Below are 23,431 nucleotides of genomic sequence, written 5' to 3' on the forward strand. Positions count from 1 at the left end.
TAGAATATCTGTGTTGGCCAAAGGAAAAGAGATTCCAGCACAGAAAGAGAGAGAGCTCAATGAACCTAACTCTGCAGTTTCAGATACGCAAGGGATTTCGATTCCTAACCAATTAGAGAAATTACAGACAGTCATTATTCGTATTCACAAATCGTATGGAGATACCAAAGAAATGGTGACAATCGTACAAGCTCCCAGAGAAGAGAAGAAATCATGTAATCAGAAATCATCAAAGTTTGGTATGCTCCCGATGTCTAAAACTCAGGTTCAATCCAAGACAAAAGGTGGTTCTCATCTTGATACTATCCCCATATCATATAAAGAGTTGTATGAAAAGCTACTTGAAGCATGAAAAGTGGATCCATATTATATAAAACCGTTCCAACCTCCATATCCAAATTGGTATGACATCAACGTTCATTGTGAATATCATGCTGGAGCTCAAGGACATACCATCGAGAATTGTCTTGCCTTCAAACGCCGAGTCCAAACTCTTTTGGATCATGGAACCTTACAATTTATGGTAAATGATCGACCTAGTTTGGTAACCAAGGGTCCTGATAGATTAATACCAAAAGTCTTCAAAGGTAAGAATATCAGTAGGGGCGCCCAGAGAGAAGAAGATTTGCTGAGGTTTGAAGCTCAAATACGTCATTTGAAGATTGAAAACGATAAATTGAGCACCAAAATGGAAACCATACATGAAGACTTCCAGAAGGTCAGTCAAGCCTTTCAAAATGCTGGTATAGGAAACACCCCAGAAGAGTGGATAGCAGGGGTCACCAAACTAAAAAAGATTTGCAACATACATGAAGATATTGTCCAAAAACTTTTTGAACACAAATGTTCTCTCACAAGGGAAAATGAGCAACTCCGAGAATTGACATAGGAGATAAAAGAATACCAGAATGTCATGGAAGAAGCTGCAGTTCAGACAAGCAATATGGACCAAGCTGATAAAATAACTTGGTTTTAGAGAAGAAAATGGGAAAGTTATTCCCTATATGTAAAGTTTTGTTGAAGTTAGGACTAAAAGTTGTCCCTTATATGTAAAAGTTTTGTTGATGTACCGAAACTTTTGTGTTCAATGAAATCTGTTCTAAGATGATCACTCTTGAGAAACACCTTTTCATACATCCTTTTTCATTTTGCATCTTTGCATTTTTCATTTTGCATTTATACTTTTATGTTTGCCTATGAAATGCACATTTTTGCATTCTTATTTTTCCAGTTATGCATTTTTCAAATTTTTATTTAAGTATTGTTATGTACTTTGATTATAAAAACATGTAAATAATTCATGAAAGGTTCTGTAACAGTAAAAACCAAGACCATTCATTCATATTACTTTACTATCATCATGAAAACAATGGAGCAATCTTATAAGGGACTACAAGACCAGAGGCCAGAACAATTGACAGGGTTACCTCCGGATATAAGGAAAGAAACATCAGATTCAGTACCAGATGGATCAAATCAAATTATCCAGTATGTGACATCTGATAAAGAAGAGATAATTGATAAAGAGCAACCATGCTGTCAGATTGAAGAGTCGAAAATGGTAAAACCCTATGGGGCATCCCAATTGAACCCAAAGAATAGCTTTGTTCATTATTCGCAATATGAGGAAAGATTCAAGAAGATGGATGAAGCAATCAAAAATATGAAATGTGTTGATACTTCCCACAAAGAATTAGAAGCAAGAGAGCTTAGCTTGGTTCCAGATTTGATTATTCCCCATGAATTCAAAATGCCTGATTTTGATAAATATGATGGCACAAGTTGTCCCTTAATCCACCTGAGAATGTTTTGCAGAAAAATGGGAGGATATTTAAATTCTGATGACCTGTTAATTCACTCTTTCCATGATAGTCTTGTTGGCCCAACAGTAGTCTGGTACAATCAGTTGACCCAAGAACAGATTAAGAGATGGGTAGATCTAGCTGATGCATTTTTGAGACAATATCGGTATGTTAAAGGTTTAGCTCCAACACGTATGGATCTTCGAAGAGTAAAGAAGAAAACCAATGAAATATTTCAAGAATATGCCCTAAGATGGAGAGGAGTGGCAGCACAAGTTCAACCTCCCATGTTAGAAGAAGAAATATCACGTATGTTTCGTGATTCCCTTCCAGCACCTTTCTTCAAGTTAATGCAGGCAAATCCGACAAACGAATTCAAAAATCTTGTGACAAGTGGAGATTTAATTGAGAATGTAATCAGTGAAGAAAACTCAAAAGTCACATCCAAGAGCCTGAGGGATCAAAAAGCAAAAGCCGATCATGTGAATGAATGTTGCATCCAGAGTTCTAGTAATTACAAAAGAAAAAGAGCAAGTAACTATTCGGATCGACCGAAGAAAGTCAGGCGATCAAGAAAAACTTTGGAAGTATTCCAAATGTCCATTTCAGATTTGTATCCTCATTTGGTTAAAGGTCAATACATCACACCAAGACCAACTAAAGTGACATCAAACCCTTCTGCTCATAGCTATGATCAAGATAGTGTTTGTAATTTCCACTTGGAGGTAAAGGGGCATTCTACAGACGATTGTAGGCCACTGTTAAAAGAAATAGAGATGCTTGTTGACAAAGGGGTTTTGACACAAGAAATGATCAAGAAATGGGGGGCAAATGAAGAAAAGAACCCTGATCCTATTACATACCATTATAGGAGTAATGAGGCATAATAAAATAAATAAGTGGAAGTGTTATCTACCACTGTAGTACTTTTTATTTTCAGCATCTTGTTTGAACTTGTTTTTGTTCCTTTCTCCGCTTTTTGTGCAATAAATAAATGTGTGTTGCTTATTAAGGTTATGAGCAAGGAATCAAATTTTAATCTTGAAATTATTGAGTATCAAGTAGATTAAATATTATTTTAATTTTTCAAGAGTTATAGATTTATTGGCAAGTGGTAAAATTATATCTTCAATATCCCATCCAACACCAATTACTCGACCTTTACCAAAACCAAATCCTGACACTACATTTATCTAAGACTCTGAAGAAATGTCTCTACCTGTTTTTGAGACACAAAATGTTTACCTTCTCGGGTAGAGTCGATTGATTGATGATACTACATTCCACCATATACATGACTTCAAAAGTCACACATTTGTCTTTTCGAACACAAAACCACCATAAACCAAAAGACCTCAAAAGAACCAAACTTTCAACTATCCATGAATTTTACTGCAAGAAGAGACGAGATGAGGCATCATGGACCAACTCATTGATGATAATTTCGAGTAATTAGGGCATACTCAAAGAAGAAGGGGAAAGTGATTGATTGAAATAAATATATCATGCATTAATTACATTTTTTTTCATGTAAATAAAGTTAATCTTGAATATTCATCCCCCTGTGGATACCTCTTTTTACAAAGTTTTCTGTGTATGAGATGATGAACGGCATTGTTTCATTTATCCTTTAAATATATATATATATCCTTTGTTGTCCCCATTTGAGCCTGAATAATTTTTCTTCTAATTCAACCCTAACCAAGGATCACCCTCTACATTGGGGGGCAAGGTAAAGGATATTGGCTCACAAGAATAAAGATTGTCAATACAGTTTTATTACGAAGACAAGTTTCCATGAAGTCATGAAAGTTTTGAACTACAAAGTATGTCAAATACAGAGTGCTTGAAGATCAATCCAATCAAGAATAATGGAAAACCTCCAAAATGCAAAAGGAAAATGAGGTGCTCAAAGCAATTGAAGTATTATACTCATCCAGCAAAGAAAGAAGAAAAAAAAAGAAAAAAAAAAGAAAAAGGAAAATTGAATCAAGATAGGTGATTTATTGAGCCTCAAGTTACAAGGTTGATCAAGTACAAACAAGAAGAGCAAGAAATGCTGGAGATATGAGAAAATGGAAATGAATCCAAAATTTGGCAGTCTAGAGGGATCCAGTTGATGGAAAATTCCCCAGCAAGGCAGATCCAAGTCAAACAAAACAAGATTGATGGCATCAGAATGAATTGATCCTTGGTTTGATGACCCTTAAACACTTATTTGGGCCTTTTTTATCCCTTTCTTTCGTGACCATAAGCCATGGCCTATGTTACGTACCTGAAAAGTCCATTTTAATCGTACATGGATTTCTAAGTAAAAGAGAATATCTTCAGAATTCATTCCGCCTCCCAAGATTGATTTTTATTTGCAAAAATTGGTTTTTAAAATCTTTAATGCATGATATGAAAAATGATAAAAGGAGGGTTCAAGATATAAATTTTTTTTTTTAAAAAAAACATCTTTGAAACCAAATGAGGATTCGAGTTGAAAACTTGAAAAGGTGGCTCGAATATTGAATGGTGCAACAACGACATAAGAGACGATCTTAAGCTCTTAATGAAGCACCACACATCTCAAAAACGTTCCTGAGATTCTGGAAACAAGAAGCATCTCTACAAGATGAGCATAACAACCATTTCTTCAAGTTAGTGGAAGCTGAAGCGACATACTGAACCAACTTGAAAGAACCTACTTTACCAAAATCAACCTACACCTCAAATCAGTCAATAATTTTGACACTTGCCATAGGACTATGATTTTTGAATGATTTAAAAGTGTAGTTGATTTATTTGATATTCATTAAACTCGTTGTTTATGATTCGATTATATTGTGAACCTGAAAGGGGTAATACTTTGCAAAATTCTTTCATTCTTCAATAAAGAAAAGAGAAAAAACATTTTCAAACAGTACAGTCTCAAATGAGGAAGGTCCTTAAAGCAATTGTTGCTTATTCTACCTCTGTTGTAGAAAAAGAATGAACGATGCCAGAATAATGAAGCACTTCACATTTTTGAAAGCAAGTGGTCTGAGAAGTCAGAAAGACTGGAGAATTGAACTTGTGCCACTCTCCTATGACATTAGCAGCTCATCAAAAAAGATTATCGTTTATCTCATGCTGAGGGCAATAAGCATCACCAGACAGATTATTTTCCCCAACCATCAATTCATGTTCTCTAGAAGATTACATCATAAAGCCATGAACAAGTCACTACCTGCACTCTGGTGTTGGCTCAAGTCTTGATACATCATTGCTACTTTTTCTATGACGATCATTTTCTTTGTCAAGATGATATCCATTATGTCCTTCAGAAGATTGCTGAATTTGAATTTGAGGACTTAGGGCACAGAACAAGACATTGGAACAGAATCTACCCTTATAGGCCTTTTATATAAGTAAGGTTGTTACGCTGGATGCCACCGACAACAAGGTCGAATTCGACAAATCTACTCATCAATTGCTCCAACAGATCATCATTCAGTTCTTGCACATCTATTTTCAAAAATATGCCAAGACAATAGAAGACAGCCTCTGCATCACTGATCCCAGAAGAAAAAAGACAGGACATGGATACCACCGGGGAACATGTCTCTAGCAGATCCTCCTCCTCGTGTATGGTTTTTAGGGAAACCTATAAGCATTTCCACCTCATCAGGTTCAAGTGGAACCATTTTATTCCTTCTAATCCATACCAGATTCCATTTTCAGTACTCATCAAGAACATACTTCTAGACACTCGAAGATGGCTCATTGTCATAAGCTTCAAGAGCCTTACAGATCCTTTCTGTCAATTTGGCACTTCTTGTACATGTTTATAAACAGTTCAACTTTGTTCTTGGATCCCAGGAAGGCCATCATTTCTTTGTCAATAGAAAAGCATCAGCACATGGAGGAAGCAGAATAAGAGAAAATCTGTTCTCAATTGGCAGAATTATGAATATAGCCCTTTTCAGTGTAGTAGCATGAAAATGCTTCGAATCTACAAATTCTGGCTCTACATCGAATAAGTACTATGATATTCCAGTCCAAACATTAACTGGAGCAAGTGCCATGTGCTCATAGTAGAAGACTCAATAGCATCTTCTGAAAGTGTTCTTTGAGTTATCTGATCTGATTTGGTATGAACCCCAAAATCAATCATTGGATTTGAAAGATCCATGTGCTCATAGTAGAAATAAGGAAGCCCAATAGCATATTCTGGAGGTGTTCTTTGAGTTATCTGATCTGGTTCGGTAGGAACCACAGAACCAATCATTGGAATTAAAAGATGAACTGCATGATTGTCTTCATTAAGAAGCTTCTTTTCAAGTTTCTTCTGCTTATTCCTTTCCCAAAAATCATAGCCCAAGTTTCGCCTTTTCTTGTAATTGGGATCATTGCATAATGGCTTCCTATCTTCTCCTGAAAGAAGTGCATCAGCAGCCTTAGCCATTTGAGCAGCACATATAAAATCTGTCAACTCTGTAAATGATGAATCTGGACCACATCTCTCCATGGCTATTAAAGCCTCAGCCTCTGAGAATCCCATTTTTGTCAAGTATAACAATTTTCTCTCCTCATCAGAATCAGAATTCATGATTTCCTCGATATCAGAAGAACTATCAATATATGTGAAATCATCCTGAAAGATCGCTTCATAATCAGATGAGTTGTTATCAGAATCAACATGTTGCATGGGTGCGGATTTTTGATGAGCTTGTACCACTGTATATGTAGTCTTGCCATTACATCAGATTATTGTTTGCATAAATTGGTTTCTCTCCCACAGAAAAGTATATTTCAGATATGGCCTTCACTGAAAGATGATAAGCCACTGTGTCAGCTTGGAACGTATTACCAAGCTATTTTTACTTCACTGTCTGACTAAATCCCTCCAGATACAGAAAATGGTCACCTCATTCAGAAGACACATATCTCAGATATTTCTGTTAGAATGATTGAATACTTCTTAAGTTTGTGATAACATGAAGATAATTTCATTTACTTGATAACACTACTGTTTAGTGACACCAGAATGAGAGTATTCAAGATAAATAGATTTGGGGCACGAATAAAACTACAAGTACCTACAACAATTCATTGTCAAAATTGGACCTCGTGGGAATCATGACATTCCAGTCAAACAGAGATTGAGAATGAATCAGATAAATCTAGAGGGACATCTTGAGGGCCCATTTCAACCAGAAATAGAATATTGGGGCATTTTGAAGGCTCACAGCAATATGAATATTTGGGTATTCTTGGAGGCTCATCTCAACAAGAAGTAATGTTGAGCACACTTTTAACATCTGTATCAGCAGATATTGGGACATTTTAAAGCTCACTTCAGACAGACCCATGTGGGATATTTTGAAGACTCAGATTAACAAGAAGCAAATATTGGGGCATGCTGAAGACCCTTTTCAAACAGAATCAGAAATGTTGAAATATTCTGAATATTTATCAGCAAAATGCTGGGGCATGCTGAAAACCCATTTCAATCAGAATCAGAACTGTTGATGCATTTTGAACACTTGTATTAGCCAATGTTGGGGTATGCTGAAGGCCCACAATATCCTGTGTAAAGATCATTGACTTGAACAAATATTTTCAATGAGACAGAAAGATATGAAGAATGAAAATGGTGAAACAGTGACAGTCAAGTTGATTATACATAATTGCTTCGTTCATCAGGCAATTACATTATGATCATGATGTTGAATAAATGTTTACTCAGCAAGTATGTTTTCAAATACCTAATCTTCTTAATCGTATGTCACATGATAGTGTGTTTTTTGATAAACTACATTACGGTTGCATGAATAAAGATGATCCCCAGGTAGACTACTTGATCCAGGGTTCAGTTCCTTAAGATCTCAGCATTGAATTTGGTCCTCTGTGTGTCGGTGATAATGGAAAATATTTCTTTGAGATTCCTAGCAAATAGTTTCAACCATACTATTGAGATTATGAAGCTATTTTTCACATCAGTTTTTGCTTCCTTGATGACATTAAAAAGGGAGACTCGAGTCTCACTTATATTACTGTTATTCCCGTTGTTATTTGGGATCATCATTGCCAGCCAAGATGAACTGAGTTTTCATCTATTTTGGTTTTATCATTTGTATTTCATCCCCAGCTGCAAAAATTCCACGGATATCTTTCTGTACATTGATCCTACAGTTGATGTGTTTCTACTTCCTGTAAAGATCATTATAGAAGAAAATGTGATCAGTATCACATTTGTCTTTTCCCGAGATGATATCAAGATCAGTTAGTGTCTCCTATTCAATTCGATACCAGCATATCTTGTGAATTTGACCAACTTTTTGGTCATACCAACATGACACTTGAATCCCCACTGAGTTTTTGTTCTCAAATGGTCTTGCAAATGGTCTTGTGACATCATTCAAAAGCTTTGAACACTAGGAAAAGAACTTCAATGATTACGAACATCTGAGCAGAAGCCACAAAAAAGGATGAATGTATTGTCAAAATGTTTTACGAACATCTGAGCAGAAGCCACAGGAAAAGATGAATGCACTGTCAAATGTTTTACGAACCTGTTATTCTGATGCTGAACCAATGTTGCGATCATATGGTTCCATTTATTGATACAAGATGAAGTTTTTCCTCTTCAACCCCAAGATTAGAATTGAGATATAATGAAGATTTCTTTCCACAAAAGGAAAGCTGAAAATTTTGACAACAAGAAACTAGTAGAGCCAACTAAGATCAAACAATAGGTTGTTGTTAAACATCTTTACATGATATGGTTTGAGTTGTTTTGTTCGAGATCCAATTAGATGTGGAGACATGAAAGGAATTGGAATAAATATTCCTTGTGATATGTTTCAAGAGTCAAATCAGATCATACTCTACTCTCCTAATTAATCCCTGCTGAGTCAGGCATATCTACATCTACATTCTTCAAAGATGATAGATTCTCTTTTTAAAGATGACAGATTCTCTTTTCAAAGATGAAAACTTTATGGGATTTCTACACAAGTCCAAACAAATAAAGTTGGTTTTATCCAAGACAAAATGGGGCATCAAGGTCATAGTTCTGACTACGACAAGAGTTCCACAAATGAAACAATTCTTCTAAGACTTTCATGAAGCAAAGAAGACAGTAAAGATATAAGTTGATCAGATGATTCTGCATGAATGCAAGCTTGATAGCATAAGTTGCGATACTGATATCCAGAGGTAACCCTGGCAATAAATGATGAACTGAAGGAAAATCGAGTTCACCACTTTGAAGTCAAATGAAGATTGCATCAACATTCATGCATTCATAAGAACATCATTTGCACAATAGACAATGCATTACATTGATACATCTGAGTGCATTCAAAAATGAAGTTTTACAGATCTTCGGAAGAACAAGAAGATTCATGGTAAGAAATACCTTACAAGAAGAGGGTATTCAAAACCATAAATACAGGAATCACGCGAACATCTGAAGAATAGATGGACGTAATCCACAAAAATGAGCATTATTTTGAGATTGGGGCATGTTACCCAATCAACATGTTATTTTGAAAAATAATGAGAAAACGATTTCCATAGTTTCTCATTCAATCTTTTCTAAAAATGAAATTGTTGAAAAGTAAGAAAACGATTTCCTTAGTTTTTTTACTTAGTAAACTATTTCCCTCATCTGTAAGCCCTTCAGTGCATGATGTTTCCAAAAAGCCTTCGGGAGCTTTTTGATGTTTTCAAAGCCTTCGGGTCATCTGTAAGTCCTTCAGTGCATGATGTTTCCAAAAAGCCTTCGGGAGCTTTTTGATGTTTTCAAAGCCTTCGGGTCATCTGTAAGCCCTTCAGTGCATGATGTTTCCAAAAAGCCTTAGGGAGCTTTTTGATGTTTTCAAAGCCTTCGGGTCATCTGTAAGTCCTTCAGTGCATGATGTTTCCAAATAGCCTTCGAGAGCTTTTTGATGTTTTCAAAGCCTTCGGGTCATCTGTAAGCCCTTCAGTGCATGATGTTTCCAAAAAGCCTTCGGGAGCTTTTTGATGTTTTCAAAGCCTTCGGGTCATCTGTAAGTCCTTCAGTGCATGATGTTTCCAAAAAGCCTTCGGGAGCTTTTTGATGTTTTCAAAGCCTTCGGGTCATCTGTAAGTCCTTCAGTGCATGATGTTTCCAAAAAGCCTTCGGGAGCTTTTTGATGTTTTCAAAGCCTTCGGGTCATCTGTAAGTCCTTCAGTGCATGATGTTTCCAAAAAGCCTTCAGGAGCTTTTTGATGTTTTCAAAACCTTGGGATCATCTGTAAGTCATGCAGTGCATGATGTTTTTAAGACCTCTGGAATAATGTTTTCAACATTTCAGTCTTACTCAAAAAAAGAAAAATGAAAAAATTATTGTTTTTCCGTCTTTGCTCTATTCTTGTTAACACAAGAATAAGCAAAGAGGGGCAGCTGTAAACACTAATTTTTTTTATTATTATTATTAAAATTAAAATTATTATTATTATTATTAAATATTATTATTATATTATTATATTATAATTATTATTTACAAACAGTTACAAACAAAACTGGACCGGCCCAGTTACAAACAAACCAGAACCGGCCCAGACTAACCAGAAACCCTAAACATTTGGGGTTTCAGCTAGGGTTTCTAAACCCTAGCCCCCCCAGCCGCCTCCAAGATTCCAGAAGGCCAGCCACCGCCTCTGTTCAGCCGCCACTTCCACGTTGACGCTTCAGCTGCTGCCACACCGCCGTCAGTGCCACGCCATCCCCTCGAAGCCTCCAGAAGCGCCTTGTCACCACCCAAGTTGCTGCTCTAGGGGTGAGTCACCACATAGTTCGGTGACTCACCGAACTTGACTTTATACCCGGTCCGACGAGAGCCTCATCGAGGCTATAAAGCCATCACCTGCAAGACGGAGAAAACCAGAGAGAAAAAAAAAGAAAAAAAAGACAGAGAAAGAGAACACAGCAACCAACAAAGCAAGAACTACACCAACGATCCCAGAAAATACAAACCGAAAGAAGAGAAAAAGAGACTTACCGAGGAAATCGCCGTCGTGAGAGCCTCCACAAGTCATCAGAGAACCGAAACGTCGAAGAGAAATATCCTAGATCTACGACGATTGGTAAGGTTTTAAGCTAAAACAACCTTAGATCTAGATATAGAAAAATAGGGGCTTTGATTTGGGGTGGGTTTTGTAATTTCCGGCCACCGCCGGCGGTAGCAATCGGAGCCCGACAGCGGTGGCTGACCGGGACGGCTTCTCTCTAATTTTAGAGAGAAGCCAGAGAGAAATCTTATCTCTCTCTGTTTGAGAGAAGAAGAGAAATGAAGAAATGAATGGTTGGCCCGAAGGGCCAGCCGATTTAGGGTTTATAAACCCTCCTCCATACGACGTCGTTTAAGGGGGAGGGGTATCTGTGTAATTAACTAAAGGTTAAACCTTTTCTGCAGCCATCCAAACTTGTAACTCTTACATTTTAGTCACTAAATCAAATTTATAATCCTTTTAATTCGGTTCTTTAATTTTAATTTTATTTATTTTAGTCCTTTCTATTAAATAATATATTTAGGATAAATACGTATTTAGTCCTTTAGTTTTAATAAATAATATTTTAATCCCTGGTTTATATTTTTAATTTATTTTATTCTAATATCCGAATTTTATATAGTTTTATTTTAGTCACTAAATTAATAAAATAAGAAAAATAGCATGTTTAATCAATATAATTTTGATTAATATTGAATTAGGTTTTTAATTTTAATTTTACTATAATTTAGTCACTAATTTTAAATATTTTTATTTTATTGCTTTTAAATATATAGCTCTAATTGTATTCTTATTTTAATTTTACTTGTTTATATATTTAAATATTTTTATTATGTAGTCATAAATATATATATAATAAATAAATATTTATTTCAAATAAATTATTTTAATATTTAGTTTTCAAATATCGAAGAAAAGGACAGTCTTAATACAACTAGATGTCCTATTCTGGTATTTTAAAATTAAATATTATAAAAAAATTATTATTTAATTTTATGTAAATTAATATTTATTAATATCAAAGAAAAGAACTGTCTTAAGGCACCTAGAAGTCCTTTTCCGATATTTTTAAATAAATAAATATTTTTTATATAATTTTGAAATAATAGGATTATAAATTAAATATATTTTGAAATTTTTAATAATAGAGACAATTTATAATTAAAAAGTACCAATTTTGGGCGTTGTAGGGATGCTAATCCTTCCCTAAACGTAATCGACCACGAATCCTTTTTTATTATTAAAAAGAACGAATTTTTGGTTATAAACGCAGATCAGTTCAATTTTTTTATTGGTGTTTTCTTAAAACTCTTTTAAAAAAATAATTTTTAGGTATTCGACCTACCTGACCCAAAAGGCCGATGGCGACTCCCAAATTATTTTCAAAACCATTTATTCACATAAATTTTCTCGCCAAATTTAAAATTTTCGTGCCCGGACGAAAACCGGTTACGACAATATTAGTAATGGTTCGACATTAACAAGAATGTAATTTACCTCGGGTTGTTCGGCATATTCTGGTACTACCGAATGAGTTGAATGAGCGACATTCGATATCAATTGCGAATGTGTCGCAGATAGCATCAAATAAAATGTCGGAGTGGCTGAAGAGGATGGTCGGTTTTGGCGTGATCCGGATGGAACGATAGAACCTTGCGGTGGCACCATATAATCGGATGAATGATGAGTGGATGGTGACAGCATTGGCTCGAGCATGGGTGATGAGTGCCTGTCTGTCGTACGCGTCTCCCTCCACGTCAAGCGGTTGGTTGAGGAATGGGAGCAAGATGTGGCAGAGATTCAGAGTTATTCGGAATGTCGATCACTAGAGGAGCGGTGATGGGCGAGATGTATTGCCCGATTGGTATCTTGTCATCATCATGATTTCTTGATCGGTTAAAGAATGAGAGGAAAAATTGCAACAAAAATAGTGATGAAACGATAAAGGCACGACGGAACTCGGCTAATAGCAGTGATGTGGGCGGCGTCAATGGTGTTTGATGGTTGTAAGGTTTTAGTCGATTAATAAAAAGAAGGGGAAAGGCTATTTTTTTTTTTTGGTTAACGTGAGATAGGGTATGAGTTTTAATTTGGTGAGGTGTTTTGGTTGATAAGGGAATTTAATTAGAAAAAAGGGAAGTGATAAAAGGGATAAGGCTATCGAATCCAAAAGAAATTGATAGTTATTGGGGACTAAAGGGGGCGAAAATTTACAAAAATATGGGGGAAATATTTGGCAAAAGTGTCCAAATAATGATGTGGGAATTTTTAATTTCCAAAGTAATGTAGTCACCCGATTAATTTTTAATATAGGGTGTTTTCTACAGGGTTTTGAGATCTCTTGACGTCTTCAGGGGTGGACCAGATTTCTCGGCGTCTTTGGGTGAATTCAATTGTGGAAATCTCGACGTCTTTAGCATTTTAAAAAAAAAGTTGGTATTTTTACACAAATATCACCTTAACAGAAATTAATTACTTGTTAGGCACTGTTTAAGAATATTTTACAGATCTAGCAAATTTTAAATAATTTCTATAAAATTATTCCTACATTAAATTACACAATACAATTATGTCTATCAATAACTACTTGACATTTTTTGATGCGTTTTTGACCCTTTTAAAATCCTATACGTATAGTATATTCTAGGATTTTGAAAAATAATTTTGCAGAAAGGCGCGACACATTCACCGCATAGGATTTTGAAAAATAAATATTAGTTATAAAACTTTTATAAATATTTTTCAAAATCCTATGCGGTACATGTACCGCGTTTTTCTGCAAAATTATTTTCAAAATGATGATAATCTGTAATATTTTATAAAATTATTTATATTTTAAATTACTTACCCTCAAAATTTCCTAGAATATACTATACATATAGGATTTTGAAAGGGTAAAAAATGCATCAGAAAGTGTCAAGTGGTAATTGGTAGATATAATTGTATTATGTAATTTAATGCATGAATAATTTTATAGAAAGTATTTAAAAATATGTTAGATCCGTAAAATATTCTTAAACGGTTACTAACAAGTAATTAATTTTTGTTAAGGTGATATTTGTGTAAAATAGCCAAAAAAAATTTCTGGAATCCCATCTAACAATGAACACTCCTGAAGACATCGAGAGATCCCAAAACTCTATAAAAATCCTATATCAAAAATTAATCGAATGAGTACATTACTTTGGGAATTAAAAATTCCCACATCATTATTTTGGCACTTTTGCCGAAATATTTTGAGGGAATGTTGGGCAGTAAGGGAATAAATTTGGGGTTTGGAGTGCGCTAATGTGCGTTGATTATGGAGGGTTTGCTAAAGCACACCGTGAATGAAACGGTGCGCATGGATCTTCTCAACTGTTTTCTTTTTTTGGTGAACTTGGGTTTTATTAGGTTTCAAAGTTAAGGACCTCATAATATGTCTTAACATCCTAATTTTTAAAATAAAAGAACGAAATTTAAATAGGGGAGAGCCCTAACACTTTGACGAAAATAATGACCAACTTTTAGGGATAATAGGTGATTCGATTAGTTTGTTTTTAGGGATAGATGGGAATAGGGACGTTGGAAGATTTGTGGGAATGGAAAAAGGTTTGACTAGGTTGTAAATTGGGCCTGAGAAGGATGAATCGAATGGGACGAGTGAAAACAATATGAAAATTTAAAATTATTATATATTTTATATTTTTTTACGTATTGAAAATATGTTTTCGTTCTCCTAAAATTTTATAAGTTCTCTCCTTTCTAAATTTTTAAAAGTTCAACCCTAACATAAAAATATGTGTCCATCCCTACTTGAGAATGAGACCAGATTAAATCGGAGTTTAAATTTAGATCTAAAATTTTAAGTAGGTTGGTTTTAAATTTGGGGTCAATTTAAGATTTTAGTTTGATTGAATAAAAGTGTTTACAACGATGATACAATGGTTTAAATTTTAATTTTTTATAACGGGAGGAAACTATAAGTAAAATTATTATTTTGAGCAAAAAGTACACAAATAGTCCTATGATTATAGGGTGTTACTTTATTAAGTTATCTGACTGTTAAAATTTATAAAATAATCATCCGGCTATACATACATTCCAAACTTATCATTTTTTCATTAAAAAATTGACAAGCGTTTGAGCTAGACACTAACTTGTTGACTAGAATATGATAAAATCATATTTTCATAATGTATATAGTCACAACCGTTGCTTTCAAGTATTGACTCGACGACATAACATAAACGGAGACTCGATCCATAAAATGCAACTCAAATGGTTCTAAGATCAGATTATATCATATCTCAGTCAACAGATTAATGTCTAGCTTAGACGATCATCAATTTTTTAATGGAAAATGATGAATTTGAAACATTTAAATAGTTGAGTGACTATTTTGTAATGTTTAATAGTCGAGTGACTCAATAAAGTAACATCCTACAATTGAGGACCATTTTATGTACTTGACTCTTTAAAAAATTATTGTACTTAAATATTTGAATTTTTAAATTTATATCCAAATAAACTATTATTTTCTAAGGGGATAAAGCAATGTCCAAAAGTGTAGGAGTGGCAAAGACTTTATTATTTATTTTATTTTGCTTCTGTTTTTCAAAGGGACGTTATCTTTAAAGGTTGGAGATTCGTTTCTTAAAAGATGTTTTTGCTTAGAATCTGAAATCAATAACATAATCAACCAAACTGAAATATATAAATAAAAATTAATTTAAATAAGAGAAAATAATTTTAGTGACCGAAAATATCTTATAATATACGATTTTAATCAACTTTTTTTGGATTTACGAAAATAACCAACAAATTCGCAACGCGAACTCCAATTTCGCAACACAGTTTCCAAATTCGTAACTCGAATTTCTTTTCCGCAACGCGATTTTCCAAATTCGCGACGACGTTAATTCTAAAATCGCGTTGCGAATTTCAAAACTAAGTTGCGAATCTGGAAAATTCGCGTTGCGAATTTGGAAACTGTGTTGCGAAATTAGAGTTCGCGTTGCGAATTTGTTGGTTATTTTCACAAATCCAATTTTTTTTAAAAAAATCGTATATTATAAATCATTTTCGGTCACTGAAGTTATTTTTTCTTTAAATAAATAGAGATATTTATTTATCCAAATATATATAAATTTTTTAAAACTGTAAACAATGGAGAGAACACTTTTCGAATAACTGAAGCAAAACCCTAACTTATAGCTGATTATTGAACATTCATGAACTTACGAACTCAAGTAAAGTGAAACTATGTACGCTTAGTTTCAAAGAGATATTTGACAGCTATTTGGCCAAAAAAATTATTAAAGGTTTAATTCAAATTTTTAATCCCTCTACTATATTGAAATTTAATATTTAATCCTTCTACTTGGCATAATCAAGTGTCGATATATTCTTATTGATATAATGCTAAAATTAGTCTCTAACATTTACTCAAATAATCATTATTCTTTTTTAGAGTATATTAAACTCCAAAGTTTTAATTTTTTTAATCAAAATGACACAAATTAAATGAGAATTGTTAGTTAAATAACAGTTAATGTATACTATTGATAGAGGGACTGGGCAGCCCAGGGCCCAGAAATTTTATAATATATTATGCGTGTAAAAATATGGTTTTATATTAGTTATAGGGTTCAATTATTTTTTACATTTGTTAATAAATGTTTATTTTTTCTCTAATATTTATTATTATGAGATCAATTTTTTTAATATTTATTATTAGGGGCCTACTCTTATAATTTATTTTTGTCTATTATTTGTATAAGTGTCAAGTGTTTGTCAATATTTTTTAACATTTATTATTAAAGGTCCAATTTTTTAATACTTATTGGCCTAATTTTTTAATATTTATTATTAGGGGTATGCTTTTAAAATTCAATTTCTTTTTAATATTTATTTTTTATTATGAGTTCAATTTTTTTAGTACTTTTTATTGGAAGTACATTTTTATAATATTTACTATTATGAGTATACTCTTAAAATTTACTTTTTCTTTAATATTTGTTATTGGAGAACTATTTTTTTTAATATTTGTTATTATAGAGCTACTCTTAAAATTTATTTTTAGAAAAATCACTTAAATAACAGTGTGTAACCAAAACAATGACCGTTATGTAGTGATAATGACATCGTCTGAAACCGCGATATCCACAACCGGTATGTCCACAATAACATATGTTATTAAAAATTCACAACCACAATACTTGTAGTGACCACAACATCATCAGTCGGCAATAGCAATAAACACAACATGAGCAAAGACACAAATGCAAATTGTTATTTAAATCCCTGATTAAAGGGCCTAATTTTTTATTCGCCTGAGGGCCACCAAAATCTCAGAAACAAGTTTGGCTCCTGTCGTAGTATTTATATATGTGCTTAATTGTTGTCATGATATATGTAAAAATATCTCGTAAGTAGGAAAAAAACTCTGAAATCAAAGCATATAAATGGCTGAATTTAAGTTTTGGCTAATATGTATATTCGTTACTAATTATGGAATATGATTAACTGAATTTTTCACATAGTTTGGATTGTAGAACCGAGTGATGAAAAAAAAATACATCACCACTTTAACACCATAAGTAATCATGCTATCAAGTTAGCCATGCTAATAATAAGTAGAAATAGTAAATCTTAAATTTTAACATTGTAGAGGGACTAAAATCATATTTAGACCACAAAACCCCACTGAAATCAAAGCATGTAATGGCTAATTCATTCCTCTAAAAACCTTATCTTGTTGCCATTTGTGTAAGATGAAAGCAAAGAAACGTAAATAAAATGAAGTCCACCACAAAGTCCAGACTCCAGGGTCTGGTTCATGCTGACAAAACCCTTATAAATAGTTTCATTTTCGGCAACATTTTCATCATCTCTTACCACTCCAAAAAAAAATAAACACAGAACAAAACATTTAACAAGTGTGCCAAATCGATAATAAGATGAAGACACATACTATATTATGGGTTCTCATCATATTGCTATGCACTGAAGCCGCCATTGTGCACGGTGCTGATAAGGGGAACGGCAACGGCGGTGTTGCATCCGGTAATTCTAAGGGGAACAGCAAGGCGATGATGAAAATTATCTTGTCACCGTCGAAGAATGGGCAAGAACGAGCCTACTGCAAAGCGAAAAGTGCTTGTTACAAGAAGACACTTGTTTGCCCATCTGAATGCCCTCAAAGGAAGCCTAAGAATAACAAGAAACAAAAGGCTTGCCATGTTAACTGTGGCAGCAAGTGTGAAGCCACATGCAAGTGTAAGCATAATCCCTCTAAACCCTAGACCCTAATTTTAAATATACTTAACTAAGGCTATAAATGAGTCGAATCGAGTTTCGAGTATTGTTGATCACAACTTTATTTGAAAATTTTAAAATTGAATTTGACTCGACTCGAAAGCTCACGAGGTTAAAATTATCAAGTCCGACTCTAACTTAAAATAAAAAATTAAAGTTTGATTCGAACTTGAAAAAACTTAAATTCGAAATATTTTCATATTTAACTCGATTGAAGCTCAAACTTGAGCTCGGTTCAAGCTCGAACTCGAGTTCGAACTTGAACCTTAATTAAATAAAAGACTTATATTATATATAAAAAAACAACATATAAATATTCATATTATTAATAATTTAATTTAAAAGTTTTAAATATTTACTCTACTATTTTTTTGAGTTGTTTTAGATCGTTAAGAATTTTAATTGAGTTTCGAGTTCGAGTCGAATTCATTTAATTTAAATGTATCAAATTTTGACTAAGTTAAACTTGAATAGCTGGTGATATGTCTCGTCTTATTTAAATCTTTGTACTTAACTTCTTCTTTTTGAAATAGGGTACTTTGTATTAAAGAGAGTAACAAAGTACATCACCTCAAGTCCTTCATTAAAATACTTCCTTAAACCTACCTCAAGTACTTCATTAAAATATTTCCTTAAACCTAAATGGAGGAAAAAGATAAACCTTGTACTTAACTAGCTTGGACTGATTCTAAAATTCTCATTTTATGTATGTTTTAAGGGAGGAAACCAAAATGTGATGGCTACGGTTCTCTTTGCTACGACCCTCGTATTGTTGGTGGTGATGGGGTTATGTTTTACTTCCATGGAGCAAAAGATGGGAACTTCGCCATTGTCTCAGACGATAATCTTCAAATCAATGCTCATTTCATCGGCACCCGACCACTAGGAAGGACTCGTGATTTCACATGGGTGCAAGCCTTGGCCGTCATGTTCGACACCCACACTCTTGTCGTTTCAGCAAATAGAGTCTCGCACTGGGACGACCACGTCGACGCTCTCACCGTCCAGTTCGACGGCGAGACCGTCAACATCCCTTACGACGGAGAAGCCGAGTGGACCAACGGCGACGCGTTGGTCGAAAGAACCGACGACAAAAACAGCATCCGAGTCAAGATATCCGGATTGGTGGAGATGTACATAAGGTGAGACCAATCGGGAAGGAAGAAAACAGGGTTCATAAGTATCAAATACCAGAAGATGATGCGTTTTCTCACTTGGAAACACAGTTCAAATTCGAAAACTTGAGCGATGAAGTTGAAGGAGTGCTGGGAAAAACGTACCGGCCGGGGTATGTTAGCCCAGTGAAGAGAGGGGTGCCAATGCCGATGATGGGCGGGGAAGATAAGTACCAAACCCCATATCTGTTCTCGACTTTCTGCAATGCTTGCAGGTTCAAGAGGCCATCTGGATCACTTGCCGCTATCTAAATTATTGGACTTCATTTCCTTCATCGTCGTGCTGATAATGATCAAACATGAAGACTAAACTTGTCTGCAGTGAACCAATATTTTTCAATTATATTGTTTTGCATGTTTTCACATTTTATACTTTTGATATTATAAAAGAATAAGGGCCCTATGAAAATTGCCCATTATATTTTTTTCTCATGTACTACAAATATTTCTTAATAATTATTACCGAAATACTTTACTCTGGAGTTAATTGTGTAACAAAATTAAACAAGATAATAAAACCATAAAACAAAATAAACACTAAAAAAATCTACAGTATTGAACATAGGTTATAAGAGAATTGTTAAAATCATTAAAACCCTAGAGAATCATGAGTATGTGAGTGGACACTATAACAGCTTAAAAACTCTCTCGTCCACCCCTAAACTCCCATTTTTTAATATATATATATCAAATAGATCGTATCATAAACTTTTTATTAAACGAAATTCAAAGAACAGTGCATCAAAAAAATTTCTTTCTTTCACCATCTTCATATATCTTTCAACAATTCATTAAAGAAAAAGGATAAGAGATTGTCGTGATGCTGTTATCGGAGGCTTCGGTACTTAGGGTCCGAAGGATGTGAGTTCGAATTAAGATGTAAAACTATATATTTTAAAATATAATATAATTTAATTAGATCATATCATGACATAAAAAATCCATTAATATATAATATATAAAATGTTTTTCTTCTTTCTATTAAGTTTGTAAAATTGAATATACATGGATAAATCTGAATATAAAAAAAACATATCGACGAGTTATCAAAAATAAAATAAATAAATCTACATTATACATGTACTTATGGTTTCTCATGTTTTCAGAAGTAATTTATAACTCAAACTATCATACATTAAATTTTTAAATTTAAAATGAAATGTCCCCACTTGTTGTGATATTCTCTTCTACAACAGGCCATGCATGCAATCTAAGCTGGCGCCCCGATGGATTTGCCGTCTATTTAATGGAGTTGACCTGAGCTATTCTCTTTAGATCTTAGTTAATGCAACTTGTAATTATTGAAAGTTTAAGTTTCATGAGAGGACTATTCAGGGTTTACCGGAAAAAGAATATTCAAGTAGTCGTAATATTAAAAGGGTGCCGGCGGTCTAGGAGGCGCAGTTTTACCGGAAAAAAGAAACAGTTTGACCATGGAGCTTTATTTATTTAATCGATGGCGCCGTTATCGGAGGCTTGGGTCACATGATAAAGCGTTGATGTCAGTTGGTAGTTGAGCTTCAAGAATCAAAGTTATTACTATTTTGCATCCCAAAGTCTACATCTCGGCAAAACTTTCGAGATAATGTTCTGAAAAAAATTAATTCACGAGCTAATGCACTCTCAAGATTAATTACTTAAATAGGGTGAAATCTACAGTGTTGGCCGTAGGTCGTCATGCCTTCCGGGCGACCTACTAGGTCGCCATGTCTTCCCGGCGAGCTACAAGAGACTGCATGTGCCATGCACGTCCCAACACGCTGGGCATCCGAGGCCATCCGACCGAGGCCATCCGAGAGCATCCGAGGCCATCCGACCGAGGCCATCCGAACGAGTTATGCGAGGGCATCCGAGGGCAACCGAGCGAGCTATGCGAGGGAATCCGAGGGAAACCGAGCGAGGGTAGGTCGCCCGAAGGGCATGGCGACCTACAAGGTCGCCCGGAGGGCATGGCGACCTATGTGTTGGGACGTGCATGTGCCATGCAACACGTTCATTCTCTCTGTTTGAGCAAGGGTTGGTCGCCCGGAGTGCATGGCGACCTACGTCCAACACTGTGGATTTCATCCTATTTGAGCAATTAATCTTGGGAGTGCATTAGCTCGTGAATTAATTTCTTTCAGAACATTATCTCGAAAGTTTTGCCCCCATCTCAAGCTAAGTTTATTAATATCATAATTTATTATTCCTAAACTTTGCTATGGTAGTTGTGTTTTTATTCGATGTTGAGCTTTTATTGGAATGGGGGATATCAATTAAATAAAATTAACAATTTTATTAATTATCTTATAGTTTACTATAAAATTATTGACTGTTAAGAGTGTTGTGATTTAAATTCTGTCTTAATTTGGTCTACAAGTCTGCGATGTAATTTGTTTGGTAAAAAATAAAATGAAAAGAAAAAATTGATATTTATGGTGGGCTACATTCTTAGATTAAATCATCTCCAATCGAGATGGGGCTATAAATGAGATGAGACAGATTTCAAGATACTCGAGATAGATTCGGTTAAAGCTCGATAAATACTAGACTATAATAGACTCGACTCGAATTCTTAACGAGCCGAAATGAGCTATTTGATACTCGACTCAAAAAACTCGTGAGCACCTCGAAAATATAATATATTAAGATTTTTTTTTCAAAAAACAAATTATTAATAATATTAATATTTATGTGTCGATTTTTAAAAAAAATAAATTATTAATAATATTAACATTTATGTTGATTTTTTTTAAAATGCAATATAAGGTTTTCATGCATTTAAGGTTCATGTTCGAGTTTGAGTTTGAGGCTTCAATTGAGTTAAGTTTAAGATTTTTTTTTTCATTTCGAGCCTTTTCGAGGTTTTACGAGCTTCAGTTCACGATTTCGAGTTTGAGTCGAGCTTGAAAATTTTAGGCTCTCGAGTTTTCGAATAGAGTCGAGCTCTATTTCAGAGTCTTCAAGTCGAGACGAGATCAACAATACTCGAGCTCGACTCAGCTCATTTACAGCCCTAATCGGGAGTGTAGGGGCATAATCTCTTAGTACGAATTTGGGGCACATCCATTAAGGATTTAGCATGGGCACGTATCCATCTTAAAATTTAAATTTTCTTCGAATAATTATATATTTTAATAATTTTGTCTACCTTGAAATTTAGTTGTGTATGCCCCATATAAAGTTTTTATGTGATTAATATGTATGTCATGTGTACACCTTAAAAATATTTCTAGATCCCTTACTGATACAAATTTTGTCACATAATTTAAATGCATATAGGACTATATTTTTTATTAGAAGTTGATTAATAGTATGGAATCTAATTTTAGTTGATTTATTGCTACACAAAATTTATTTAAGATCAAGTAATTATTCTATAAATATATACTGAGGATTAATAGGATTAAAAATTAAGTGTCTTCTTATGTTCGAGGTTCATGAAATTTATCTTTCTTTCCATGTACTATTGTTTATGGTTTCCTACGTGAACTCTTAGTATCTCCTCTATTTCATAATTCTTATAGATTTATATATTTGAATAAATATAAAATTGTGTATAAGTTTTAAAAATGTTTATTCCTTTCTAATAATTTGAAGTGATTATAAGATAATATATTTAGAATTTTGATAATTTGTACACATAGACGCAACTGTTCGAATCCTATTAAAATAACATTCTCTTTTACCACTACTAGGCTACATAATAAATTCAAAAAGATCAATTTTATAGAATTAAACTTCATATCAATAGTTAATGTTAATCTTTACATCAAATAAATCTGCATTCCAAATAACATTATATTCAATACAAATACAAATATGAGTATAAAAATATAATAGTCCAATAATTATCTAAATACACAAAAATATAATATATATATATATATATATAAAATTCAACATGTTCATATTAAATCACCCAAAACCCATGGTCAACCCTTATATCATAATTCCAAGAAACATAAATATAATGAGAAGGAGCTAGTTCTCAACTCTCTTGGTTATGGAAAGAAGAAACTTCACATGGCTTTAGCAGTATTTGCAGGCAAAATGGCCGCCCAACTGGCCTTTATATAGCACTTCCCTGACACCATGTCTCATCCCATATCTTCTCCAAACTGAAAAAACACTTGAAGATCGGTAGGAGAAGAAGAAAAAACACAAACC

The 23,431-nt window shown here is 33.9% G+C and overlaps 1 protein-coding gene across 1 annotated transcript; it reads left to right on the forward strand.

Annotated features, from left to right (window-relative positions):
* The first annotated feature begins 17,749 nt into the window (after positions 1 to 17,749).
* LOC120124433 lies at positions 17,750 to 19,534 on the forward strand. The gene is made up of 3 exons (XM_039143111.1): positions 17,750 to 18,068; positions 18,826 to 19,249; positions 19,498 to 19,534. Exons 1-3 carry the CDS (start codon positions 17,750 to 17,752, stop codon positions 19,532 to 19,534), a joined length of 780 nt encoding a protein of 259 aa, XP_038999042.1.
* Positions 19,535 to 23,431: the final 3,897 nt, after the last annotated feature.

Source organism: Hibiscus syriacus, unplaced genomic scaffold (assembly GCF_006381635.1).
Source record: "Hibiscus syriacus cultivar Baekdansim isolate YM2019G1 unplaced genomic scaffold, ASM638163v2 tig00110418_pilon, whole genome shotgun sequence".
In the NCBI taxonomy this organism is placed as follows: domain Eukaryota; kingdom Viridiplantae; phylum Streptophyta; class Magnoliopsida; order Malvales; family Malvaceae; genus Hibiscus; species Hibiscus syriacus.